Source organism: Myxocyprinus asiaticus, chromosome 20 (assembly GCF_019703515.2).
Source record: "Myxocyprinus asiaticus isolate MX2 ecotype Aquarium Trade chromosome 20, UBuf_Myxa_2, whole genome shotgun sequence".
NCBI lineage: Eukaryota > Metazoa > Chordata > Actinopteri > Cypriniformes > Catostomidae > Myxocyprinus > Myxocyprinus asiaticus.
In genome coordinates this window covers 13,025,102-13,050,288 of record NC_059363.1, presented here as the reverse complement: position 1 = coordinate 13,050,288, position 25,187 = coordinate 13,025,102, and the positions used below count along the sequence as shown (strand labels likewise).

At 36.0% G+C, this 25,187-nt stretch overlaps 1 protein-coding gene across 6 annotated transcripts in view; it reads right to left on the bottom strand.

Moving 5' to 3' along the window:
- Positions 1-25,187, bottom strand: part of LOC127411035 (regulator of G-protein signaling 7) — an 88,835-nt gene that overhangs the window by 13,008 nt on the left and 50,640 nt on the right. For all 6 annotated transcript variants that reach the window (XR_007892214.1, XM_051646358.1, XM_051646357.1 and 3 more), the window contains 6 exons: positions 14,760-14,810; positions 6,254-6,360; positions 4,055-4,106; positions 1,579-1,643; positions 781-857; positions 199-280 (listed from right to left, as the gene is read on the bottom strand). Coding sequence is in view for 5 of the 6 variants with exons in the window: in XM_051646358.1 (XP_051502318.1) it covers positions 199-280; positions 781-857; positions 1,579-1,643; positions 4,055-4,106; positions 6,254-6,360; positions 14,760-14,810 (434 nt within the window). In the remaining variant the exon portion in view is untranslated. The remainder of the gene's footprint in view (positions 1-198; positions 281-780; positions 858-1,578; positions 1,644-4,054; positions 4,107-6,253; positions 6,361-14,759; positions 14,811-25,187) is intronic.

Genomic DNA, 25,187 nt, shown 5'->3' with positions numbered 1-25,187 from the left:
ACAAAATTATTTTTAATGGTAAGATCTAAGAAATAGCTCTTTAAATTAACAACTGACGTGTCATTCCTCTGTGAGGGAACAGCTTCAAACAAGCCACAACTACAAAGAATAATTCTGAAGAGAACAGAATGGCCACATTGTTTTCGCTTGTTTCTTATTACAGCTCTACTGCACATAGACACAGACACCAGCACTTACCACTGGTCTGTGCACATCCCAGAAGGCTCTCTCCTGACTGTCCAGTATTTTCCTCTCAATTTTGTCTCTTTTCTTATCAACTCTGTAAAGACAGACCACAGAACCAAAGCAATTAAAACATTTAACTTCCAAAAGAAAAAAGAAACATGCACTGAACCATGCAGCTGAGCTGAAAAATTATAATGTTGCCTATAGTGTCTCTGCAAACAGAAAACACAACAGTGCTCAGAAATAAAAGAAAAAAAAAACTTGGAACGACATCAGAAGTGACTCATGAAAGGAGTTCAGAGCAATCCAAAAATAATTTTAACATACAATGTATGTCCAATGGACATTCAAAATCCAATAGTGTAAGAAAATGACACCAGTGACTGGATGACAGATTCTTCAAATATCTAGCCATTGATCAAACAACATCAATTACATGAGCTTATCCTGAAAAGCTTTTCATTTTTGCAAAGTAAAGGGTCACTTCCCTGTGTTCTAACTGACCTCACTGGGTGGCATGGCTTTCAATTGGCACATAAAGCAACAGCCAATGAGAGAGAGGGAAACATTGATTAGGATCTTAAAAATACTCACTTTGCTTGAGCCTCTGCTTGCATAAATATGAACTCCCATTTTCTTGCGAACGCCCGCTGTAGTCGTGCTAAACTCTCCTGGAAGGGGGAAAAAAAATAACATTTGAGCAATTTAAACTACGTTATACACTACAGTTAGACAAATGTAATAGCATCTAACAAATCAAAAAAAACAAAACCCAAGAAGATATGGGAGACTTTTAATGGATCAATCAAGAACACTGTGAACCAGTTCTGTACTCCAATACAGTATCATTTTTGGTTTTCTATGATATTTATATATAATTTATTTATAATAATAATTTTGTTTTATAATTTATTTTGGCCATTCATCTTTATTATAATTTTTAAATATGGTTTTGTTTTTATTTTTTCTGTGCATATTGTGTCTATAATGTATCTCTATTTTTTGAAGATTATACATTTTTCTCTAAACCCTTTGGCTAAACATTTATTAACAAAAAACTTTAAATAATAATAAAAAATAAAAAAAAAATTTTTTTTAAAAAAGGCATCTGCTAATATGGTGATATTTGATTAAGACAATGATTACATGTTCACAGTTCCCAGTTAAATATGAGAAATAAATTAGTGGAGGTATCTAGAAAGGCCTACTGGAGAATGTACATGGATTATGCAAACAAAGCCTGACCTTTAAAGCCATGCTTTGGTTAGACTTAATAATAAAGTCGGAAATGCAAAGTCTAAAACCTGCATTCTTACAATTAGGAGAAAGAGGGAGAGAGAGAGAAAAAAAGAGAGAAAATGAGATCAAACAAGAGAAGATGAGATTACTTACAGCTTCGTAATCAGCCAGTTCTAGACGTGCTTTGTTCTGCATTGTTCTTTTGCACAAGTACACAGCTGCAGATAGAAGGCAAGAGGTGTGTGAGTGCACACTTACAGATGCACATACCTCAGCCCTCAGGGATTTCAAATGGGCTATACAAAACATTTAGTTAACGTTTAACATATTTAACACCAGCTTGTCAACTGTACTGCATAACATTTGAGCGTTATTCAGACTGTTGTATTCAAAAAGTATCATAATTTGCATTACAGTAACCAGAGACACATACACACATACCATCATATTACAGGATGACCTCATTCATATTCATAGGCATTTGTATGTAAATTGAACACAAAAATGTTTGTGTGTTTGGATAGACAGTGGAACATACAATATCGATGTACTGACAGACTTATTTGTAAACCATATTACAGTACATAGAGTATGTACGTACAAATTTAGAGATTAACAAATCTTTACAAATCCTCTGGTTGGAACTGAAACTAGAGAACCTTTGTAAGGGTACAGTACCACCGCAAGTGACCAAGTTAAGACAGTAGTGATTTAGACACAATCCCATAGCGGGACTCTCATTAATCTGTAAATGATGGATAAACTTTGTCAAAAAACAAAAACAAATAAAAAACTAAACAAAAACTTTTTAACTGCAAATGTATTTTTAATTTAAATCCAGATGGGACTAATAAAAGCGGATTAACTAAATTATTGCCAAATCACACTATCAATGCAACAGTTTAACATTAACATCGTTTGTGTTCTGTCACAATAATTTCAACACATTTTTAGAAATCAGCAAATGAAACCTTTATAATACACACAAAAATTTTTTTTTAAATAAATGCATTTCAAATGTTTAACAAATTCAATCTAACTGAATTATTTTAGAAAAGTAGATTAACATTTGATATTTTAAGTTTTAATAATTTCATTTAGTTAAAGATTACACAATTCAATTTGATGACAATTTGTACTTAATTGGAGGATTTGATTAAGAATGTGTTCATACAGGCTAGTCTTAGTAAAGCACACACATCCTTTCATGATCCAGCTGATCTCTGGCTATCTGGAAGGATTTAATTAAATATATGTTCATATAGAGAGTCCTCAGTAAGATACCCACAAAGTGATCTAATTAAGATCATGCTTATACTGTGATTCAAGGATGTAACTGTATTACACATTTAGGGACATATTTTAAGAGCACTAGCACTAAGTGCAGCACTAAGCACAGCGCTATGCTTAAGTCATCAGCACAAAGTCAATGGGCATGGCCATGAAGTTTTGGTATTTTTGTGCAAGCATTTGCAAAGTCTAGGCGCAAGTGGGTTTGTCGTAATTTTGTGTGCAAAGCGCTATTGGGCTGTATTAAGTGCAATTTAATTCTGAATTTCTTCGCCGGTTACTGTCTGCATCCTAATATTTAGTCCATTCCCTACAAACACCAGCGATATAAACAAAGACAACACATTCATTAGAAGTTGGATTAAATGGACTTTATGCAATGAATTAGAACAACAGAAATATTTCTAGGACAGTGACACATTCCTTTTATAAGCATAGAAAATATGATTCTCGTCAGGTTTTGGATGTACTATGCATTCTGTTAAATTACAGAGAATTTAACTACTATTAATCATTTTCATCTACTGACAGACAAATCATGGATAGTATTATAACAGTGATTGCATCGGCACGCACTCCTACCAGTCAATTTTGATTTTGAAAAATGTAATTCAAACTACATTTCAAACTAAATGAAAATATAATCAAAATAAAAAAGTGTTTAAAAAAGCATACCCAATCCAAAAAATTTATCCTCTCCAACTTCTTTGACAGACACCTTTTTCAGTGACATAAAAATCACTCTATGACAACAGGTGGAAAAATACCAATACCAAATAGATCATAAATACAACTGTAAAAACAAACATAATAATAATTGAAAAATAAACCATGAACTATAGATAGTTTAACACAAATCTCATACATTTTTGTTTCATAAAATGGCAATTGTCAGGGAGATAATTTTTTGTTCTACTATATTTTCAGAGTTTGGACATGAACTTTTTTACCACCTGCTGGTGGAATCTCCAAATTGCAAATGCAAGAACTGAGTTTGGACTTTGCTCTCAAAACAGACCTGCTTTTAAAATGTTTTAGTGCAATGACCTTTTTCTCAGGAAAAAAGTAAATTGCGCTTTGCACCACTTCATTTACATAAAGTACAACCACAGTTTGTGCGCATACACCCCCAGTTAGCACCAAACACTCCCACCCAAGCCCACTTGCACTTTGCCCTGGCATGAAAATTCAACTTAGAATCAGCGCGCTCACGAAAATTGGATAAGACGTTGCGCACGGCCGTTGTGCACGGTCAATGTTCACGGTTGTTGCACGTAGCACTGCACTTTCACGAAAAAAGAGCTCTTATTCTTCTAATACATCTCACACAAAGACTCACCATAGTCAGTGTTCTCGGGTTCCCAGCAGTTTGAGGGCCAGAAATACGGCGTCTAGGAAAAAAACCCCACAACAAATGCACTACATTACCCATAATACAATGTAATGTGCAAACTGAAGCAGTTTAATTCATGTTTTCCTAAATTCTTTATTTACAGATCATATTCTTTTTAAAATCATTTGTATTAAAAAATAATCTAATCATTTTATGATTTTTGTTTTATGCTACAGTGTTATTGTACTGTATATGTTATTGTGTATATATATCAGTAATTGCTAAGTAATGGGGTCAGTCCATCTCAAGTGGTCCAATAATTGTAAAGGTGGTTGCTTGACCATTTTTAATTTTCCAATTTTCAAATTTTTTTTTTTTTTGTGATTACCTCTATGTATTGGTATTGCACAACCAGTAATTTATTTATTTTACTTGGTTTAACCATGATGGCCATCTTTGTGTCATGGCACATGACACATTTAGGTTATACAGCTGTTTACGGAAACCTCAGTATCTATGCTCAGGATGGTCCTAGCTCCTTGGAACAAAAACTGATCTATTGAGCACATTACAAGGTACATGAACATATATAAACATTGTGCACATTCTTATTCCTTAGACTTGGAACTTAAGTCCTAATGTAATGCTCAAGACTGCTCAAAGTTCCACATTTAGGGTCAATTTATAATGGGAAGGGTTCGAGTCTCAGTCTTAATTTTTTTTAGGGGTACCTAGGTAAGTATATTGTGCAATCAGAACATTTCATGTTTGAGTTTTCTTTTATTTTTTTATGGGGGCGAGAAAGTGCAATTTTTTTAAATTCCCCTCACTTTCGGGTTGAATATCTCTGGTGGGGAATCAGACAGGAACCTGAAAATTTCACAGAAATAAGTCCTCTATAGTAGCATTCTGCTGTAAATATTTTGAGTTTGAGATTCCACTGGTTACAGAGAGGGCTAGTAGAAATCTGGGGAAAATCCTACTTTATTCATGCATTTTGAGAAATGAACAGATGTAATATAAGCATAACAAATAACAAAAATTTTACAAAAACATCACAGTTTTCCATGCTGATGTCCTTTGTGTCTTTAACGCATTGAGTTTCTCAGCCAGAATTCATCCCTAGAGAGAACGATAGTGATCATATCTGCTCTGTCAGTCATAAAGTTTTTGTTCCAAGGAGCTAGGACCATCCTGAGCCGAGATATTGAGGTTTACATAAACAGCTGTATAACCAAAATGTATCGTGTCCCATGACACAAAGATGGCCGTCGTGGTTAAACCAAGTAAAATAAAAATTAAAAACTGGTGGTTTTGCAATACCAATACATAGAGGTAATCACTCAAAAAATAAAAATAAAAATAAATAAATAAATAAAAACAAAAAACATAGGAAAATTAAAAATAGTCAAGCAACCTGTATTGAACCACTTGAGATGGACTGACCCAGGGATAATGTACAGTCAGGCAATATCGCAAAATAAACCCCAACAGGGTGATCAGGACCCCAACCTGAAGCGCAGGGTTCTTGTATCAGCCAGAAGGGGTTTAATTTGTGATTACAACTGGCTGATTGTGCATTATCCCGCTTATTGAAATTTATATGTAAAGCACTTTGAATTGCCATTGTGTATGAAATGTGCTATATAATGAAACTTGCCTTGCCTTGCATATTACACAGCTACTTACCAAATAAATAAAAAAATTAACATAAAATATTGATTTGTGTAGAAACTGTAATTATGCGAGAATAAATAAACTGCTGAACAGCTGAAATCCACCTTCGGTTTGTGTCGGAGTTCTGTTGGTGTTTATTTTGTATTAATGAGAGTCTGACTGCAAATTTTGCATCTTATTACAAGACTACTTTCCAAATAAATAAATAAATGCACATGAAACATTGATCTGAGTTCAAATTACAGTGATCCGAGAACACAATACCCAGATGAGCATTCTGAAACGTGGATGTGTGGTTGTTACTGAACAATATCAGACTGCTAGATGGCACCATTCACCAATCAGAATTAAATATTCCAGAGAGCTGTGTAATAATTAGTTCTAATGAACAACATGGACTTAGTGTGTAACCATTTTAGCTGTTTGTTATGATATTGTTAATACTGTAATTAGCTGTTATAACAAAGAATGTTCCCTCTCTGTTTAGGTTTTGTTTCTTAAACCAGCTGACCTAAAAACATGACTGACCTGAAATCTGTAGAATGTGCCATCGTCTTTAAGAGTGAGCACATGGTCGGAGATGGGGAAGAAATAGCCATGAGCTGCCATCAATGTGCCCACATGAAGAGCCTCAACTAGAAAGAAACAACAGTGTTATTAGGGGTCCAAGCATGATGGGAACCCTGTTGTTTTTGTTAGGATTAATATTATTACTAATGAGTGTGAAACCTGGGTTGAAAGTGGATTGATTTGATTCACATGTTTTAGATTTGATTAATATATATATATATATATATATATATATATATATATATATATATATATATATATTTTTTTTTTTTTTTTTTTTTTTTTTTTGCAAAGTCAGAATGATTTGATTCACAATGAAATTTGATTTAGTTTAACATCAGTAAAATGACACTATTTATCTTATAGATCCACTACCGTTCAAAAGTTTGGGGTCACTTGCCTGAAAAGTTTCTCATGATCTTAAAAACCTTTTGATCTGAAGGCATATACTTAAATGTTTGAAATTAGTTTTGTAGATAAAAATATAACTGTGCCAACATATTAATTTATTTAATTACAAAACTACAATAATATTTAAAAAAAAAAAAAAAAAATAAAAAAACCTTTTTGAAATGGATGACTTGGACCAAATAATTAAGAAAAGCAGCCACTAAGTGCTCAGCATATAGATGGGAACTTCTTCTATACTGTTTAAAAAGCACCCCAGGGTGATACCTCAAGAAGTTGGTTGAGAAAATTTCAAGAGTACATGTCTGCAAAATCTAGGAAAAGGGTGGCCACTTTGAAGATGCTAAAATATAACACAGTTTTGATTTATTTTGGATTTTTTTAGCCACAACATAATTCCCATAGTTCCATTTGTATTATTCCATAGTTGTGATGACTTTACTATTATTCTAAAATGTGAAAAAAATAAAGAATGAGCAAGTGGCCCTAAACTTTTGAACGGTAGTGTAATAATGACTAAGTTTCCCAGCCATGAAATTTTCACAAATTGTTTTTATTTAATTTTTTTTATTGAACTTTAATAAGAACAAAACATAATTTACATACAAGAGTACATATAACCATACATGTCAGTGGTAAAAAAAAGAAAAAAAAGAAAAAAAAAAAGAAAGAAAGAAAGAAAAAAGAAAGAAAAAGGTATTTTACAGGAAAAAAAAATATACCTATTAAACAGCTGTAATGTTTTCCTTGCTTTTAAGTTTCTACTTTTGGATATTGTTTCTAAATATGTTTTAACATCGATTTTAAATTGTCCAAAATTTGGCATTTTTTCATTCCATTTGACTTTATGAATATAATAACAGGCAATTATAATAATTAAATCAAATATAAACAAAATATTTGTATCACCATCAAATTAAAAAGATTTTAGCATAACATCAACTTCTTCAAAGTTAACAAGAATCATAGCTTTTCTTTGTAAGTAATTATTGAGTTCTTTCCAAAACATTTGGATCTTGGGACACTCCCAAATTAGATGATTAGTAGTCTCAGGGGAAATTTTACAAAAAACACAAATATCTTCCATGTTCACTTTAAAACACTGTACCCCAAGTGACTTAACTGGGTAAACTTGATGGAAAATCTTATATGAAACCTCTTTCGCTTTATTTGTGATGCAATACTTATGAGGTGTCATCCAAATTTTACTCCAATCAAGACGTTTTTTAAATAGAGAATTCCAGTGAGTAGCAACAGCAAGTATATTTTTAGACTGAAGAAGGGAATGCAAGAAAATATTATTACATCCAGAACTTGTGAAATCCTTGCCCTGCAACTTGATACAAGCAGTAAATTCTTCAACTGTTTGTAAAGAATATTTATTATTACATTCTAATAGCCTCAAATTTCCCTTGGGAATTGCATGTAAAACCAAAAAATATTGGATAGGATCAACTGAAAAGTTATACATATGAACAAATTCAGGATAACTGTATAAGACACCATCCTTTTTAATCAACTGTTTAACCCAAATAATTCCCTTTTCAAACCAATTCTCAAAAAATATTGATTTGTTTCTAACCCTTATGTATCTATTATTCCAAATGGTACATTTATGGGGGGGGGAATTATGACTATACATAAGAGTACATGAAAATAATGCTTATTTGTGGAAACTTGCAAGTTTAATGGGTATTTTGTTAATATCATAATCACATTTCAGTATGAACTCTATACCACCTACTTTTTGAAATATAAAGTTAGGTACTGTATACCATATACTTTACTTATTTGTTTAATAATTTTGGAGCCATTTTATTTTAAATATCATGTTAGAGGTCTTAAAATCCAAAACATTCAATCCTCCTTCAATTTTTGACCTACAAATATTTTCTTTTTTAATATAGTGTGATTTGTTCTTCCAAATAAATCTAAAAAGTTTGGTGTCTATCATTTTAATTAATGAGGGGGGTTTATCTAACACTTGAGCAGTATAAACCAACCTAGATAAACCCTCAGCTTTAACCAGTAACACATGACCAGTTAAAGAGATATCTCTCATCAGCCAAGAATTCAGTTTCTTTTCAAATGATTGAATGATAGGAGCGAAGTTTAACTCATTTCTGACTTCCATATTTTTAGATATCTTGATACCCAAATATTTGACAACTTCTTTCATGGAAATATTGCATACTGCTGTAAAGTTACAGGAACCTAGAGCCATAAGCTCACATTTATTAATATTCAGGGAAAAACCAGATACAGATGAAAATACCTGCAGACACTTAATTGCTTTTTCAATTTCAGTATAGTCTCTTAAGAAAAGGGTAGTGTCATCGGCTAATTGTGTGCATTTAATTTCTGTATCTTCTATTTTGATAACTCGAAAAATATCTTTCTTAATATGAACGGCCATAACTTGTGTAACCAACAAAAAAAGCAATGGACTAATAGGGCAGCCCTGTCGAATCCCCCTTTTGATTTCTAATCTATGAGAAGTTCCATATGCCAATTTTACAGAGCTATTAATCTTATTATATAGGGTTCTGATTACTTTTTGAAATTTGTCCCCAAAATCAAAAAATTCAAGGGTTTTAAAAATAAAGTCATGTTCGATTGTATCGAAGGCCTTGTAAAAATCGACAATACAGAATTAAAACTATTTTCATTGATAATTTCATTATAATTTATAAGATCAAATACAAGTCTAATATTATTACAAATATGTCTTCCTTTTACAAAACCTGATTGCACCTCATCAATAATAGATTCTAATCCTAATTTTAACCTTTCAGCAAATATGGAAGCAATAATTTTACTATCATTATTAATTAAGGTGATAGGTCGCCAATTATCTAGTAATAATAGGTCTTTATCAGGCTTTGGAATTAAGGATATTACACCTTGTGTCATGGAGGGTGGCAAAACATCCTTTAAAGACCATTAACAGAAATTCAACTAGATCATCTTGAAATATTTAAAAAAATTCAGCAGTTAAGCCATCATTACCAGGGGACTTGTTTAATTTAAATTTATTTATAGCTGTTCTAATCTCTAAAATGGATGCTTCCTTATCACAAAGGGCTTTAAATTCTTCATCGATACTATCTATGTTATGTTTTAGGGGCTTTAAAAAAATCATCTATTTTGTCTACGGAACATGCATTGCTGGAATATAATTTACCATAAAAATTTGAGACATACTGTATTTTGAAATAATAATAGGGCCCTGTGTTTCATGGCCATTAATATTAAGCTTTCTAATAGATGTATACTCTCCATTCCTTTTCTCCAGATTATAAAAGCGTCTGGAATTAGTTTCCCCTTCTTCTAACCAACGTCTTAGAAATGTTCCTTTTGCCTTGATTATATATAATTTATCTAACTCAGCCTGCAGATTCATTAACAAATTAGAATTCCTGTCAGTATTATTATCAGTGATGTTACAAATAGCTCTAATAATTTCCTCTTCCTTTGACCTATTAGATTTTGCAACTTCTTTGCCTTTATTTAATGCACTGTCTAATCTGAAACTTCATAAGCTCCCAATTTTTATCGTATAAATTTGTTTGCTTAGCTTGATTCCAGTATGTTTGTATTATCTTCTTAATTTCATGTTTAAAACTATACATTTCCAATAATCTATTATTAAGTTTCCAATACATCTTAGAGCCTTTACATGAAGATACGTTATTCCATTTAATGAGAAGATAAATCATTTTGTGATCAGACAATGCTGATGGTTCAACGGACACTCTTGTTTGTATTTTGTTCTAACGAATTAGAAATGAACCAAAAATTGATTCTTGACTGTTTAGATTTATCCCTATTACTCCATGTGTACTCTTTCAAAAGTGGGTGTTTATATCTCCATATATCAATTACCCCTAAGTTTTCACAAAATCCAGATAGCTCTGAATCAATTGTAGATGGTCTAATTGGAATAGGAATTCTATCCATCTGGGACAATATTAATAACATCTGGGACAATATTAATGTCCCCACCTAGAATCATTTCAATATCATGAAATCTTTCTATTACCTTATTAATCTCATTTTCAATATCAGAGAACAAATCAACATTATATTTTTGAATATTTGAGGCATATACAGTACCTAACAAAAACATTTTCCCATCAATGGATATTGTTAGAATTATCCACCTACCCCCATTGTGGACTTTGCTACTAACAATTTTACCTTTAAATGAACCCTTTAAAATTGCAACTCCTGCTGAGTGATTACTTCCAAAAGAATGCCAAATTTCACTGCCCCAATGAGACTTCCAAAAATTCACATCTGAAGAACAAGCATGAGTCTCTTGTAAGAAATAAAAATCTACATTAAATCTCTTGCAACACAAAAAAACAGCCTTTCGTTTAGTTAAATCTCGAATACCCCTGACATTAAAGGAACAAAATGATAACGACATGAACTTTTAACAGTCACAATTACAGAAGAAAGAAAAAAAAAACTCTTAGGAGCTAAGGTATATATAACTCAAAGGGTGCATAATTCCTATTAGTTTACAATTTGACCTGGGAGATTATTATTTTTTATTAATTTTTTCCTCACTCCCCCTCGACCATTCTTTTTCAGTTAGTATCGCTTATTCTTTGGTCAGAAACCATCAGAACCAAACCTTTATTTGGGGAAAATTTCAACGCCATCAACAAAGGTTCTACTCCGCACAAAAAAAGCTTTACGACCTTTCTCTCTGGCATCTTTCACCATGGGCCACGAGAGTTTTCGTCTCTCCACGTCCAACGCAGTCAAGTCCTCTGTAAACCGCAAATGCTGCGCTTGAAGGAATTCACAGTTCTTCACCCTTTTCCAGAGTAGATCTCGAGTAGACCTGTTGTTGAACTGAATTATCGTTGCTCTTGGGCTTCTGCCCTGTTCTTTCCGACCCAGTCTATGAACAATGTCCACAACAACCTGGCATCTATCCTTTAGCTCTGGAGCAACTGAACTACAGATTCCAATCAAAAGATGCTTGAGATCTTCATCCGTTTTCTCGGGAACACCATGCAGCCTCAAGTTCCATCTCCGCCGATATCTTTCAGCTTCACTGACTTTTCCTTCAAGCTCAGCAACTTTCTGTTCGTGTGATTTAGTGATTTCTTTCACCACTTTCATTTCGTCTTTTAAGTCCTTAACTTCATTCAGCGCGAAGTCAATTGACTTTTTCAGGGTTCCAATGCTGAGCATATTTTCTTGAATCAGATTCTCCAGGTGCCCCGAACTCTCATTAATTTTCTTGGATAAGAGAGTTACAATGTTCTCTTGCATCTCAAGAAGCGACGGCTCGTCTTTCACTTTTTTGGAACGAGGTTTTCTGGCGTGTCATCCATATCTGACATACGCTGAAGATCTTTCTCGAAGGTGTACGAGTACGAGTGATCTGCCATCTCAATGTCATCACTTATCCCTTCATCTTGACTTTTTGTTGTCTCCACTGATTTCGATGTTTTTGAAGCAGCCTTCTCTTTTCGTTTAATGGCACCACCAGAGATGTTGACCATACTCGGTTTCATTTTGTGAGAGTAAATCAATATACGACCGAGGGGGAATGCTTCCAAAAACTCTCGTCTGGTTAACAATCCAATGTAAAATTCATGTAGTCCATAAGGTATGACAATTAATTTCTCCCTTCACAAATATTTGGAAAAACACCCCTAAGACATCCGCAATTAAGAAAGATCATCCACCTTGGCCGCCATCTTGCCGCCCTCCACATTTTATTTCAATAGTGGCAATGCAAAAAGTTAAAACTCAACTCAAATCAAATCTCTCAAATCACTTTATTGTCACTCAACCATACACACAAGTGCAACAGTGGGTGAAAGTCTTGGGTGCAGTTACGAGCAACATAGAAGTCATGACAGTGATGAGACATATACCAAGTTGGCAGCTGTACAGTGCTTAAGCATTTTACTTTATACAAAAGTGAGCTGTCAATTCCTCATGTGATAGTCAGTGGACGTCCTGAGGAGAGATCAGACACGAGGTGCTCAAAAGCTGTTCAGAAAAAGACATTGGTGTTGTTATCACCACACTCTACAAGTTTAGCTTATTTCTGCCTTAAATCTAAATTTAAAGACCAAACCATAAAGAAATGCTAACTGTGGACAAAATGACCAAGACGCCGACTGTGACTCATGAAATAAAGGGGGAACGGCAGTCAATTGATTTGGTTTTTCAATGACTGACTCCTTTTACATTTTAAATGTTATTACCCCCAATCAAATATTTAATCACAACCTTTTGTAATAGAGCAAAAAACGAAAAAGGAAAGCCTTTTCCTGTTTACTATTTTAGTCTCCTCCAAATAACTGATTCTCCAGTAACATGCTCAAACACCACCACAGCTCCTCTGTAGAACCCATACCAAAGAGAATTATGCATCAATAAATTATTATCTATTAAACTTTTACAATATAATGTAGTGTTTACTGTGTGTGTGCACTGTGCACATTACAGCATGTGTCTGTGCTGATTACAAATGAATACCCTTTTATTTTCAAGTGTGCATTGTGCTTTTTGCAGCAGTTGTTGTTTTGGTAAGGTCTCATTACCAGGTATTTTCATGAGGTAAAGCCGAGTTATCATCAATGTTCAAGAGATAAGAAGCAGAGAGACAGAATGAGAAAATGGGGAGCTCTGAGATTATGCCAAAAAAAAAAAAAAAAAAAAAAAAAATTAAGTTCTTACTTTCTATCTTTCCAGTGTTCCTGTTATGGTCTATTGAGTACTGGGAGAGATTTTATACACTTATGTGTATGCTCTTTTCTTGTATGGGTAGAGCCCCCATCACAGACTTATAAAAACATGTCAACCCTCTCAGTGGGAATCTAAAGTAGAGAAATACACCCATACTCAGAGACAAATCAAATTTCACTGCTGGGCAAACACCTCTTCATCTTCTTTCCTTTCACAATCCCTTTATCTTGTTTCCTTCCACAGTAAAACTCATCATTCATCACTGAAAAGAACATCATGGCAGGTAACCAGCATTTGTGTGGATGTTTGGATGCTGGCCTTAAAGGCATAGTTCAACCGAAATGTAAAATTCAATCTTCATTAACTCACCATCATGATGTTCCAAACCCATCTGACTTTCTTACGTGGAACTCAAAGAGTAATGTTAGGCATAATGTTTAGTCTAAGCCACCATTCACTTTCATTATATGGCAAAAAAGATGCAATGAGAGTCAGTGGTGACTTAGGTTCCTAACATTATGCCTAACATCTCCTTTTGTGTTCCATGAGGAAAGAAAGTCAAATGGGGTTTGGAACAACATGAGTCATTAGCTATTAGCCACTGCTCCCCATGGCTCAGTATATAGCCTGCTCAGTGCAACCACGTGAGAGCTAACAAACTCATTGACTATTTATACACAGACACTAATTGCAATTTAAAAAGCCACAGGTTTGGGAAATTAAACTTTAATTGCCATTTAAACCTGTGTGTGTCACCTTGTGTGTCTGAAACAAGACCAAACATTCAAGGGTGTGTAAACTTTTGATCAGGGCCATTTGGGTGATTTCTGTTATCATTATGATTTAAAAAGGAGCCAAACAACTATGTGATAATAAATGGCTTCATATGATCACTATCCTTAAATAACAGAAGGGATAAGTAATGACAGTTTTTTTTTTATTTATTTATTTATTTTTTTTTGCATGATCAGTTATATTTTCAAAATCAATGCCAAAATTTCACAATTTCTGCCAGGGTATGCAAACGTTTGAGCACAACTGTATTTGTAATGGATTTGTCAATAGTTTATGTTTCTAAAGCTCTAAATATGTAAAAAATGTTTGTTTTAGATTATTTCAAACATCCATATTGTACGTTTTAGTGTCTATCAAAATGTACAAACATGTACGTTTAAATGTTACAAATATTAACATACAAATAGCTGCATTTATTAATGAGATCAGGCTGAGTATATGGACGTATCAAAATGAAAGGAATGAATTGTCAAACTTCAGTATGCCCTTCACAGCTTTAGCACTATTACTGATGTCATGAGAGAAAAGGCTGTATTACCTTGGTCTTCGATACCCAGATTCTTCAGCAGCCACTGAACAATGTCTGAACCTGGAAAATAGGAAGTGAAGATTAATATTTTCATCTGAGTGTTTGAATGGTTAGCATGATCTATATTGTATGTGCCTGGATCAACATTCTTTGCTGAAACCATGAAGGAAATTACTGTCAGTCTTATCATTGCTAACTGCAGGGTCAGTGCTATGACTGGGATAGAAATGTCATAGAGGATTGCACTAATTTTACAATTCCCTTAACAGAAATAACATATAACAAACAAAGTATCCAAAGAGAATCACCCGTTTCACATGTGCGTAACTTCATCGGGAGACACTATTTGAGTTTTCATCACATTTTTACTGTGTGACTGTACAGAAAATAAAGTGATTTCTGGATTACTACGTCAACTTTTTCCTGGGATGACAGATGTAAATAATCAGATGTTTATCGAGAGTGGGTAATTGAACTTTATTATACACTAAACCATCAGTAAATCAGGTTTACATGAGGGAAGTATTGCGTGCCTGTTACTGTGTGGTTAACTTGCATCAAGACGTCTTTTTATGTCAATGAGTGAGTACTTCAGTACTGTAATTTATGCCATAAGTCAAAAAAGCCTTTATTGTAAAAGACTGTGTTGATAAATAGGTTAGTGCATTTTCAACATGTTGTCCGCTGAGTTCAGCGTGTGCTCTGTGGTTAACGCATGCTTTCGCCGCCTCGTCTCATCTCTTCACTCTGGCTGCAGCACGGAGCACCGCATGCGCGCCTCGCGAGCCCAGTTTAAACTGTAACCTGAAGACACAAGCTGCGTCCGAAAACTGGTAAATGCTTATGTGGCATGGGGGGGCATGGTCACGTGTCTGTTTGCGGGAGAGGGAAAGCGGTAAGGCTCGTCACCTGGGCTGTAATTACTCTAACACCTGTCTCTCATTATAGTGATAGCGGAGGGAGACCTGATAAGGCTTGCCAGAGCGGCAGAGGAGAGACAGGTATTAGAGTAATTACAGCCCAGTTGACGAAACTTACTGCTTTCCCTCTCCTGCAGACAGACACATGACCATGCCCCCCCATGCCACAGCTGCCTTCAGAGGCTGTATAAGGATGGATGAAGGTAGGATGAAATAAGGTGTTTTTTAAACAGTTCAGATAGTTCCATTCATCCAAAAACACTTGTTTAAATCATTAACTGATAAGGCAGCTGCCTACGTTTTCCGATGCAGACGCAGTTCATATAAAACAGCCCGAAACAAACAAGTGTAGCTCCGATCCCGACGTCCTCCATCTGTGTTATTGATTTTGTTGTTGCTATTGAAACGCGTGTGCAAATAACGTCAGAAAAGATGGTCAATACTAGATGACATCACTATGGTGGTTCCTTTTGTGAATGTGAATGCAACAGAATGCAACAAGTCTCCTCGGGTGTTCTGTTCCTCATAAGGGTTCTCATCTAGAAAGTTACAGAGGGAAAAGTATCAGGACTGTAGGTGGGAAAGGGCCTAATGTTAAAGCTAAGTATGTAGCAGTTCTGGATGCTCCAAAGAGGATCTCAGTCTCAGCAAAGCTACACTGGATTATTTTGTGGATTAGCAGAATAATCTTCACCACTGAACCCTAAACCCCTCTTTCTGTCTGACTCCCTAGAACAAACCATAAACTATTTCTTGCACGTGTGCCTAAATAAATACATGTTTATGAATCTATTTGCTATACACCTCACATCAGCTCCACAGTTCAGGTCTTGTTTAAAGAGTAAGTGTGTCATTTCTGCACCACAAGCAGTGATGGGCAGTAGTTTCTCTACAAAAAGCGAAGCTATTAGCTTAACTATATTTCTCAGTAGCGAGGTGGTAGCTTCGCTAGTTTTGAAATCAAGCAGTTTGAGTAGCAAAGCTATATTTTTGATTAGGTAGCAGTATAGCGTAGGCAAAAGTTTCACCGATACATCATGTCGTGTACCAATTTACTGTCACCACTTTTGAATCAGAACTAAAGATGTCCGCTCATTTAAGTCAGTTCTTTACAATGAATTGGTCACACGTGATAGCAAAGAGGTCTGAATTGGTTCGCGATTCAATCTGAATGACTCCGAAAGATCACACGCCTGTTGCTGAACTGTTTAGAGCAGTTTCTCACTGATCAACACACTAAATAAATATTTCAAACCAAAGGTAACGCTGGTTGCAGTGGATATTTATCTACAATAAATAGAAGCCAAATCTGCAAATACGTCCTATCGTTTGCACGTGTGCAGCTTGTGAACTACTGCAGGTAACAACATTTTCCAACCAAAAGAGTATCAATTTAGAAGCCTTCACAAAAATGCATCAAAAAAGTACCATGGTATTACCATGTTTTTGGACATGTACTATTACCTGGGAGCATCATGCAAATACAATAGCATATGAATATGGTAACCATATATCAAAGTACAATGGTAGTACTATGGCATTATTTGTAAATACAATGGTATGTGAATATGTAAATCATATATCAAAACACCATGGTATTCTTTGAGGTGCTTTAAAGAACCATGTAAGTTCAGAATGGTGCATAAATACGGAGGCTGTATATCACAGTATCATGGTATTACCATCTGATACCATCAGATATTGGAGTGTTACTGTCATCAACAGAAGCTTCCAATACATAGAGAATACAACATCTACACAGAATAACAGAATAAGATGAATAGTATACTGTATGTACAGTACGTAGAGTTGTTATATACAGGAATGTGCAAAGGAAATTATGTTGTACATGTGGTAGTATATATATGAAAAATAAAATGTAAATAATAGTGATTTTGCACATTAAACACATGGGTTTGTATAGGTAGCATATACAGTGGTGTGAAAAAGTGTTCGCCCCCTTCCTGATTTCTTATTTTTTTGCATGTTTGTCACACTTAAATGCTTCAGATCATCAAACAAGTTTAAATATTAGTCAAAGATAACACAAGTAAACACAAAATGCAGTTTTTAAATGAAGGTTGTTATTATTAAGGGAAAACAAAATCCAAACCTGCATGGCCCTGTGTGAAAAAGTGATTGCCCCACCTGTTAAAACATAACTTAACTGTGGTTTATCACACCTGAGTTCAATTTCTCTAGCCACACCCAGGCCTGATTACTGCCACACCTGTTCTCAATCAAGAAATCACTTAAACAGGACCTGCCTGACAAAGTGAAGTAGACCAAAAGATCTTCAAAAGCTAGACATCATGCCGAGATCCAAAGAAATTCAGGAACAAATGAGAAAGAAAGTAATTGAGATCTATCAGTCTGGAAAAGGTTATAAAGCCATTTCTAAAGCTTTGGGACTCCAGAGAACCACAGTGAGAGCCATTATCCACAAATGGCGAAAACATGGAACAGTGGTGAACCTTCCCAGGAGTGGCCGGCCGACCAAAATTACCCCAAGAGTGCAGCGACGACTCATCCAAGAAGTCACAAAAGACCCCACAACAACATCCAAAGAACTGCAGGCCTCACTTGCCTCAGTTAAGGTCAGTGTTCATGACTCCACCATAAGAAAGAGACTGGGCAAAAATGGCCTGCATGGCAGAGTTCCAAGACGAAAACCACTGCTGAGCAAAAAGAACATTAAGGCTCGTCTCATTTTTGCCAGAAAACATCTTGATGATCCCCAAGACTTTTGGGAAAATACTCTGTGGACTGACGAGACAAAAGTTGAACTTTTTGGAAGGTGTGTGTCCCATTACATCTGGTGTAAAAGTAACACCGCATTTCAGAAAAAGAACATCATACCAACAGTAAAATATGGTGGTGGTAGTGTGATGGTCTGGGGCTGTTTTGCTGCTTCAGGACCTGGAAGACTTGCTGTGATAAATAGAACCATGAATTCTGCTGTCTACCAAAAAATCCTGAAGGAGAATGTCCGGCCATCTGTTCGTGACCTCAAGCCGAAGCGAACTTGGGTTCTGCAGCAGGACAATGATCCAAAACACACCAGCAAGTCCACCTCTGAATGGCTGAAGAAAAACAAAATGAAGACTTTGGAGTGGCCTAGTCAAAGTCCTGACCTGAATCCTATTGAGATGCTGTGGCATGACCTTAAAAAGGCAGTTCATGCTCAAAAACCCTCCAATGTGACTGAATTCTGCAAAGATGAGCGGGCCAAAATTCCTCCACAGCGCTGTAAAGACTCAATGCATGTTATTGCAAATGCTTGATTGCAGTTGTTGCTGCTAAGGGTGGCCCAACCAGTTATTAGGTTTAGGGGGCAATCACTTTCTCACACAGGGCCATGTAGGTTTGGATTTTGTTTTCCCTTAATAATAACAACCTTCATTTAATGTTTACTTGTGTTATCTTTGACTAATATTTAAACTTGTTTGATGATCTGAAACATTTAAGTGTGACAAACATGCAAAAAAATAAGAAATCAGGAAGGGGGCAAACACTTTTTCACACCACTGTATAAATATTAATTTACAAGTTTTTTTTTTTTTACATGTACATATACATTTTATATAGCGCCATTCTGTATACTTGTATACTGAATTGCACCATACTGTGTCATGGCTTTGATTAACATCATGTGAATACATCTAGATGCCTTGTCTATGACAGTATGCTCTGTGCACCTGGTTGAAAAAATTAGTAGCTTAAATGTAGCAAGCTACTTTTGGCATGTAGATTGTAGTGCAAGTTGCTACTTTCTGTGATGAAAGTGTAGCTTTCATCTTAGCTTAACAATTTTTTTCTGTAGAGTAGTTGGTAGCTTAAAAAATTAATAGCTTGCCCAACACTCATCAATGTGCACCCAGCACCATATGTTCAACAATACTATTCTAATACTGCTAATTCTTGTTTAAAGTTTAACAGTTAGCAGAAAAATCACTGAGTGCAGTATTAATGACCCTTTAAATTTTGCTTTTGAAGGTTTTGTGTGCTCAGTGCTTTATCGTCAACTTGATTGATGCTAAATTAATAGACTGTGTGAACAGATATCTTTAAAAATATATATATATTTACGAGATATCCCTTACTGACCAATCAACCCCTGTATTCACGTAATATGCAGAGTCACTATTGCCTTAGCCAATCAGCACTGAGAGCCATATCCCCAGAGACAGAAGGAGCAAGAAAGTGTGAGACTTTTTAAAGCATAGAGAGGAAAAGACTGTGGTGTAAGAGCTTGAAGCTGGCCTTTTAATGAATCCTCGGTGGGACTACAGTCAGAGGAAGAAGAGATTCTCCTTCTGAGAATTTCTCTCTCGCTTCCTCCTTCCTAATCCTCACATTCTACAATGGATTATGGCATGGGAACATGAAAATTACTTCCCTTTTTGAGTCACAAAACAGTAATGCAATTACTATCTAAATAACAATGATACAATACAATAATTGCATTTAAATTATTGACGCATCTATTTATGGGGATTGATTTCTTTTTCCTTGTTTTGTTTTTCAAAGATGTTAAAGAAATATATATGGGATAAATGTACAGTCACCTTGTCAAGAATATTGTACATAACACCTGCTTATTTAGCAATAAAAACCAAATGACTGCACATTATCCCACTTATTGCACATCTACTTACCAAATATATAAATGGACACTAAATATTGTTTTAAGAAAAAGATTGTGGAATAATACAAGAGATATGAAACAATGCAGGAAATTGGTTGCCTGATATCCATTAAAATAGTCAGGGTTATTCAATTGACAATTTTTAAGGTCTGGCAGAAGAAAAAAAATAACTTCATAACCTTAACTAACAAATACATTTTGATCAACTTCAAAATAAAAAAACAATGCTCATTTTAACACAACAGGGCTATTTTTACAAACTATGAAAATTCCAAGGAACATTAAGATCTGCTAAAGCCCATATCTTTGACAATATCAACCCACATAATAAAATGATGGCCATCGAATATAGAACTTTTAAGAATAAATGTAAAACTGACAAAAAGAGAAACTGTCTATTCTTCCTTTCTTTATTATTCTCCCATTCAGTGAGGGGAAAATTGGCCTTTGTCTTGCAGATTTCGTTTATTTGCACACAGGAGCCAGTGCAGGAGACAGACATTTGTAGAGATAATCGTTAAATGGAGAAAAAACTGATCTGATGATGATGTTTGGTGTTGAGAAAGCTGACAAACATCTATATATAGAGTGAAAACACAGTCAGAATATACAACGATCAGCCACAACATTAAAACCACCTGCTTAAGATTGTGTAGGCCCCCCTCGTGCCGCCAACATATATCTCAGAATAGCATCTCACCACAATTGTACAGAGCGGGTATCTGAGTTACCATAGACTTTGTCAGTTCAAACCAGTGTGGCCATTCTCTGTTGACCTCTCTCATCAACGAGGCATTTCCGTCTGCAGAACTGCCCCTCACTGGATGTTTTATTGTTTTTGGCACCATTCTCAGTAAATTCTAGAGACTGGTGTGCGTGAAAATCCCAGGAGATCAGCAGTTACAGAAATACTCAAACCAGCCGTCTGCCACCAACAATCATCCATGCAATTATCTAATCACCCAATCATGTGGCAGCAGTGCAGTGCATAAAATCATGCAGATATGGGTCAGGAGCTTCAGTTAATGTTCACATCAACCATCAGAATGGGGAAAAAATGTGATATCAGTGATTTGGACTGTGGCATGATTGTTGATGCCAGATGGGCTGGAGTATTGCTGTAACTGCTGATCTCCTGGGATTTTCATGCACAACAGTCTCTAGAATTTACTCCGAATGGTGCCAAAACAAAAAACATCCAGTCAGTGGCAGTTCTGTGGATGGTAACGTCTTGTTGATGAGAGAGGTCAACAGAGAATGGCCAGACTGGTTCGAACTGACAAAGTCTACGGTAACTCACAATATTAGGCAGGTGGTTATAATATTCATATCTTTGCAATAGTTTAATTGATTAATATATGTATTATAATAGCTATGTTTATATCTGTTCATTAACGTAAATGTTACGGTTATTTTTTGGGGGGTTGTTTTAGTTTCATTACTGAATATAGGATGTGCTGTCCTAATTTGGAAGCGCTCTTTATTAACTGTAAGCCTTTCTACTCACCGCGGGAGTTTTCCTCGTTTATTCTGGTGAGTGTGTATATCGCACCAAACACGTGTTTGAACACAGTGCTGCAACAGCTGACTGACCAAATCACAGACATGGAACAACAATACCCGGACTCAGTTATTATTATTCTTGGGGATTTTAACAAAGCAAACCTCACACGTGAACTGCCCAAATACAAACAGCACATTACATGCCCAACCAGAGACAGAAATATATTGGATCACTGCTACACAACAATAAAGTATGCATATCGCTCTGTTCCTAGAGCAGCTTTGGGACTATCTGATCACGGTCTGGTTCATCTTCTTCCAACCTACAGACAGAAATTAAAATCTACTAGGCCTGTATTAAGGACTGTAAAGAGATGGACCAACAAAGCAGAGCTGGAACTACAAGCCTGCTTTGACTGCACCGATTGGAGTGTTTTTGAGGCTGCAGACACCAATTTGGATGAGCTCACAGATACTGTTACATCATATATCAGTTTTGGTGAGGATATGTGCATTCCTACTAGGACTTATTTAACATTTAACAACGACAAACCATGGTTTAGAGCGGAACTTAGGCAGCTTCATCAGGCCAAAGAGGATGCTTACAGAGTTGGGGATAAAGTCTTGTACAATCAGCCCAGGAACACACTGAATAAGGGAATCAGAGTGGCTAAAAAAGATACTCTGAGAAGCTGAAAAACAAGTTTTCAGCTAACGACCCTGCATCAGTGTGGAGTGGCATGAAACAACTAATGAATTACAGGACTCCTGCCCCCAACCCTGTGGTGGACCAACAACTGGCTGACGACCTGAATGTGTTCTACTGTAGATTTGAAAGGCCCAATCTCACACCCCACACCCACTCTGACCTTCACTTCACACAAACACCAACACCTCCTGCAACCCCCCCTCCTCCCCCCTCCTGCTACTCAACCTGCACTTAAGATCTGTGAAGATGATGTGAGCCGCGTCTTTCAACTACAAAGGATAAGGAAAGCACAGGGCCCAGTTGGCATTTCACCTGCATGTCTTCGATCCTGTGCTAACCAGCTGGCCCCCATCTTTACACAGATCTTCAATAGATCACTGGAGCGGTGTAAAGTCCCATGCTGCTTCAAATGTTCCACTATCATCCCCATCCCAAAGAAACCAAAAATCACAGGACTTAATGACTACGGACCTGTCGACCTGACGTCTGTGGTCATGAAATCATTTGAGAGACTGGTGTTGGCCCACCTAAAGAACATAACTGGACCCTTTCTAGATCCCCTTCAATTTGCTTATCGAGCAAACAGGTCTGTGGATGATGCAGTCAACATGGGATTGCATCATATCCTGCAACATCTGGATAGACCAGGAACATTTGCAAGAATCCTTTTTGTGGACTTCAGTTCGGCTTTCAACACCATCATCCCAGCTATACTCCAGAATAAATTACACCAACTCTCTGTTCCCTTGTCTATCTGTCAGTGGATTACCAGCTTTCTGACGGACAGGCAGCAGCTTGTGAGACAGGGGAAACTCACTTCCAGCACCTGTACGATCAGCACTGGTGCCCCCCAAGGATGTGTGCTCTCCCCACTACTCTTCTCCCTCTACACCAATGACTGCATCGCCAAGGACCCCTCTGTCAAGCTCCTGAAGTTTTCAGACACCACTGTCATCGGCCTCATCTGAGATAACGATGAGTCTGCATACAGAAGGGAGGTTGAACAGCTGGCTGTCTGGTGCAGTCAAAACAACCTTGAGCTGAACACGCTCAAAACAGTGGAGATGATTGTGGACTTTAGGAGGAACACCCCAACACTGACCCCCCTCACCATTCTAAACAGCACTGTGGCAGCAGTGGAGTCATTCAGGTTCCTGGGCACTACCATCTCACAGGACTTGAAGTGGGAGACACACATTGACTCCACTGTGAAAAAGGCCCAGCAGAGGTTGTACTTCCTTTGCCAGTTGAGGAAATTCAACCTGCCACAGGAGCTGCTGATACAGTTCTACTCAGTATCCATTGAGTCTGTCCTCTGCACTTCAATAACTGTCTGGTTTGGTTCAGCTATGAAATCAGACATCAGAAGACTACAAAGGACTGCTGAGAGGATTATTGGTTGACCCCTGCTCCCCCTTCAAGAATTATACACTTCCAGAGTGAGGAAAAAGGCTGGAAAAATCACTCTGGACCCCACTCACCTTGCCCACTACCTTTTTGAACTGTTGCCTTCTGGCCGACGCTTCAGAGCACTGAGCACCAGAACCATCAGGCACAAGAACAGTTTTTTCCCTCAGGCTATCCATCTCATGAACAGTTAAACTGCCCCATTGAGCAATAACTATGTGCAATACACAGTTTAGTCTTTCTTATATTTATCCAACACATTCAACCTCCTCTGCCATTTCATTCCTCTGGAAAAAAAAAAACAACAACAACAACAAAAAAAACATTTGCACTGTACATAACAGATTTGTATTTACACGGTACATAACATATTGTATTAGATTTGCACTACCCATGTGTATGTGTGTATGAAAGTATGTGTGTCTATACGTATGTGTATAATTATTTTTTTATTTTTTATTATTATCTATGTCTTGCTGCTGTTTTTGTATTGTTTTTGTATGGTTGTACACTGGAAGCTCCTGTCACCAAGACAAATTCCTTGTATGTGTAAGCATACTTGGCAATAAAGCTCATTCTGACTCTGATTCTGAATATTGTTATTTAACACTTACCTTTATTTTGTGTTGTGGGTGGAACAGCTCTAATTAAATGTTAGTTGTTCGAGGCAGAGGCTGATTTTGGAACTGCATACTCACAATAGTACTCATTATTTTTCTGCCATAGACATACTGTATAGCAGATATAGTAAGAGTAGTATGGGTTGTATGCCATTCCGAACTCAGCCAGAGTAATTTTTTGGTCTCTTCTTTTGTATTTTACCCTTGTTTTTCAGGGGTATGATTTATTTTTGTTTATAGCTGTTTTTGCCAGTTTTCATGATTTATTGCTTCAAAACAATTATTATCTATTATTTTGTTCACTGTAATTTGTTTTTATATAATTTTTTTAAACTTTCTGCTTCTTAAAACAAAATTATCATCTTTTTTACACTACTTGTGTCCTGAGTCCATTTCTTGGTCAGCTCCATTACATTAACTACCTCAATCTTCCTCCAGGACACAAAATGAATTACTCATGGTTGACTGCAAATCACACAATTCTACAATGTAATTGGCATTCGTTCATGCTTATGTGTTTGTACAAGTCGAAGACAATTGCTATAAAGGCCAGGTTAACATAAATCAAAAATTGCTGTATGCACCTTAAATCTGAATAAATTATGAATGAAGTAAAATCATCTATTCAAT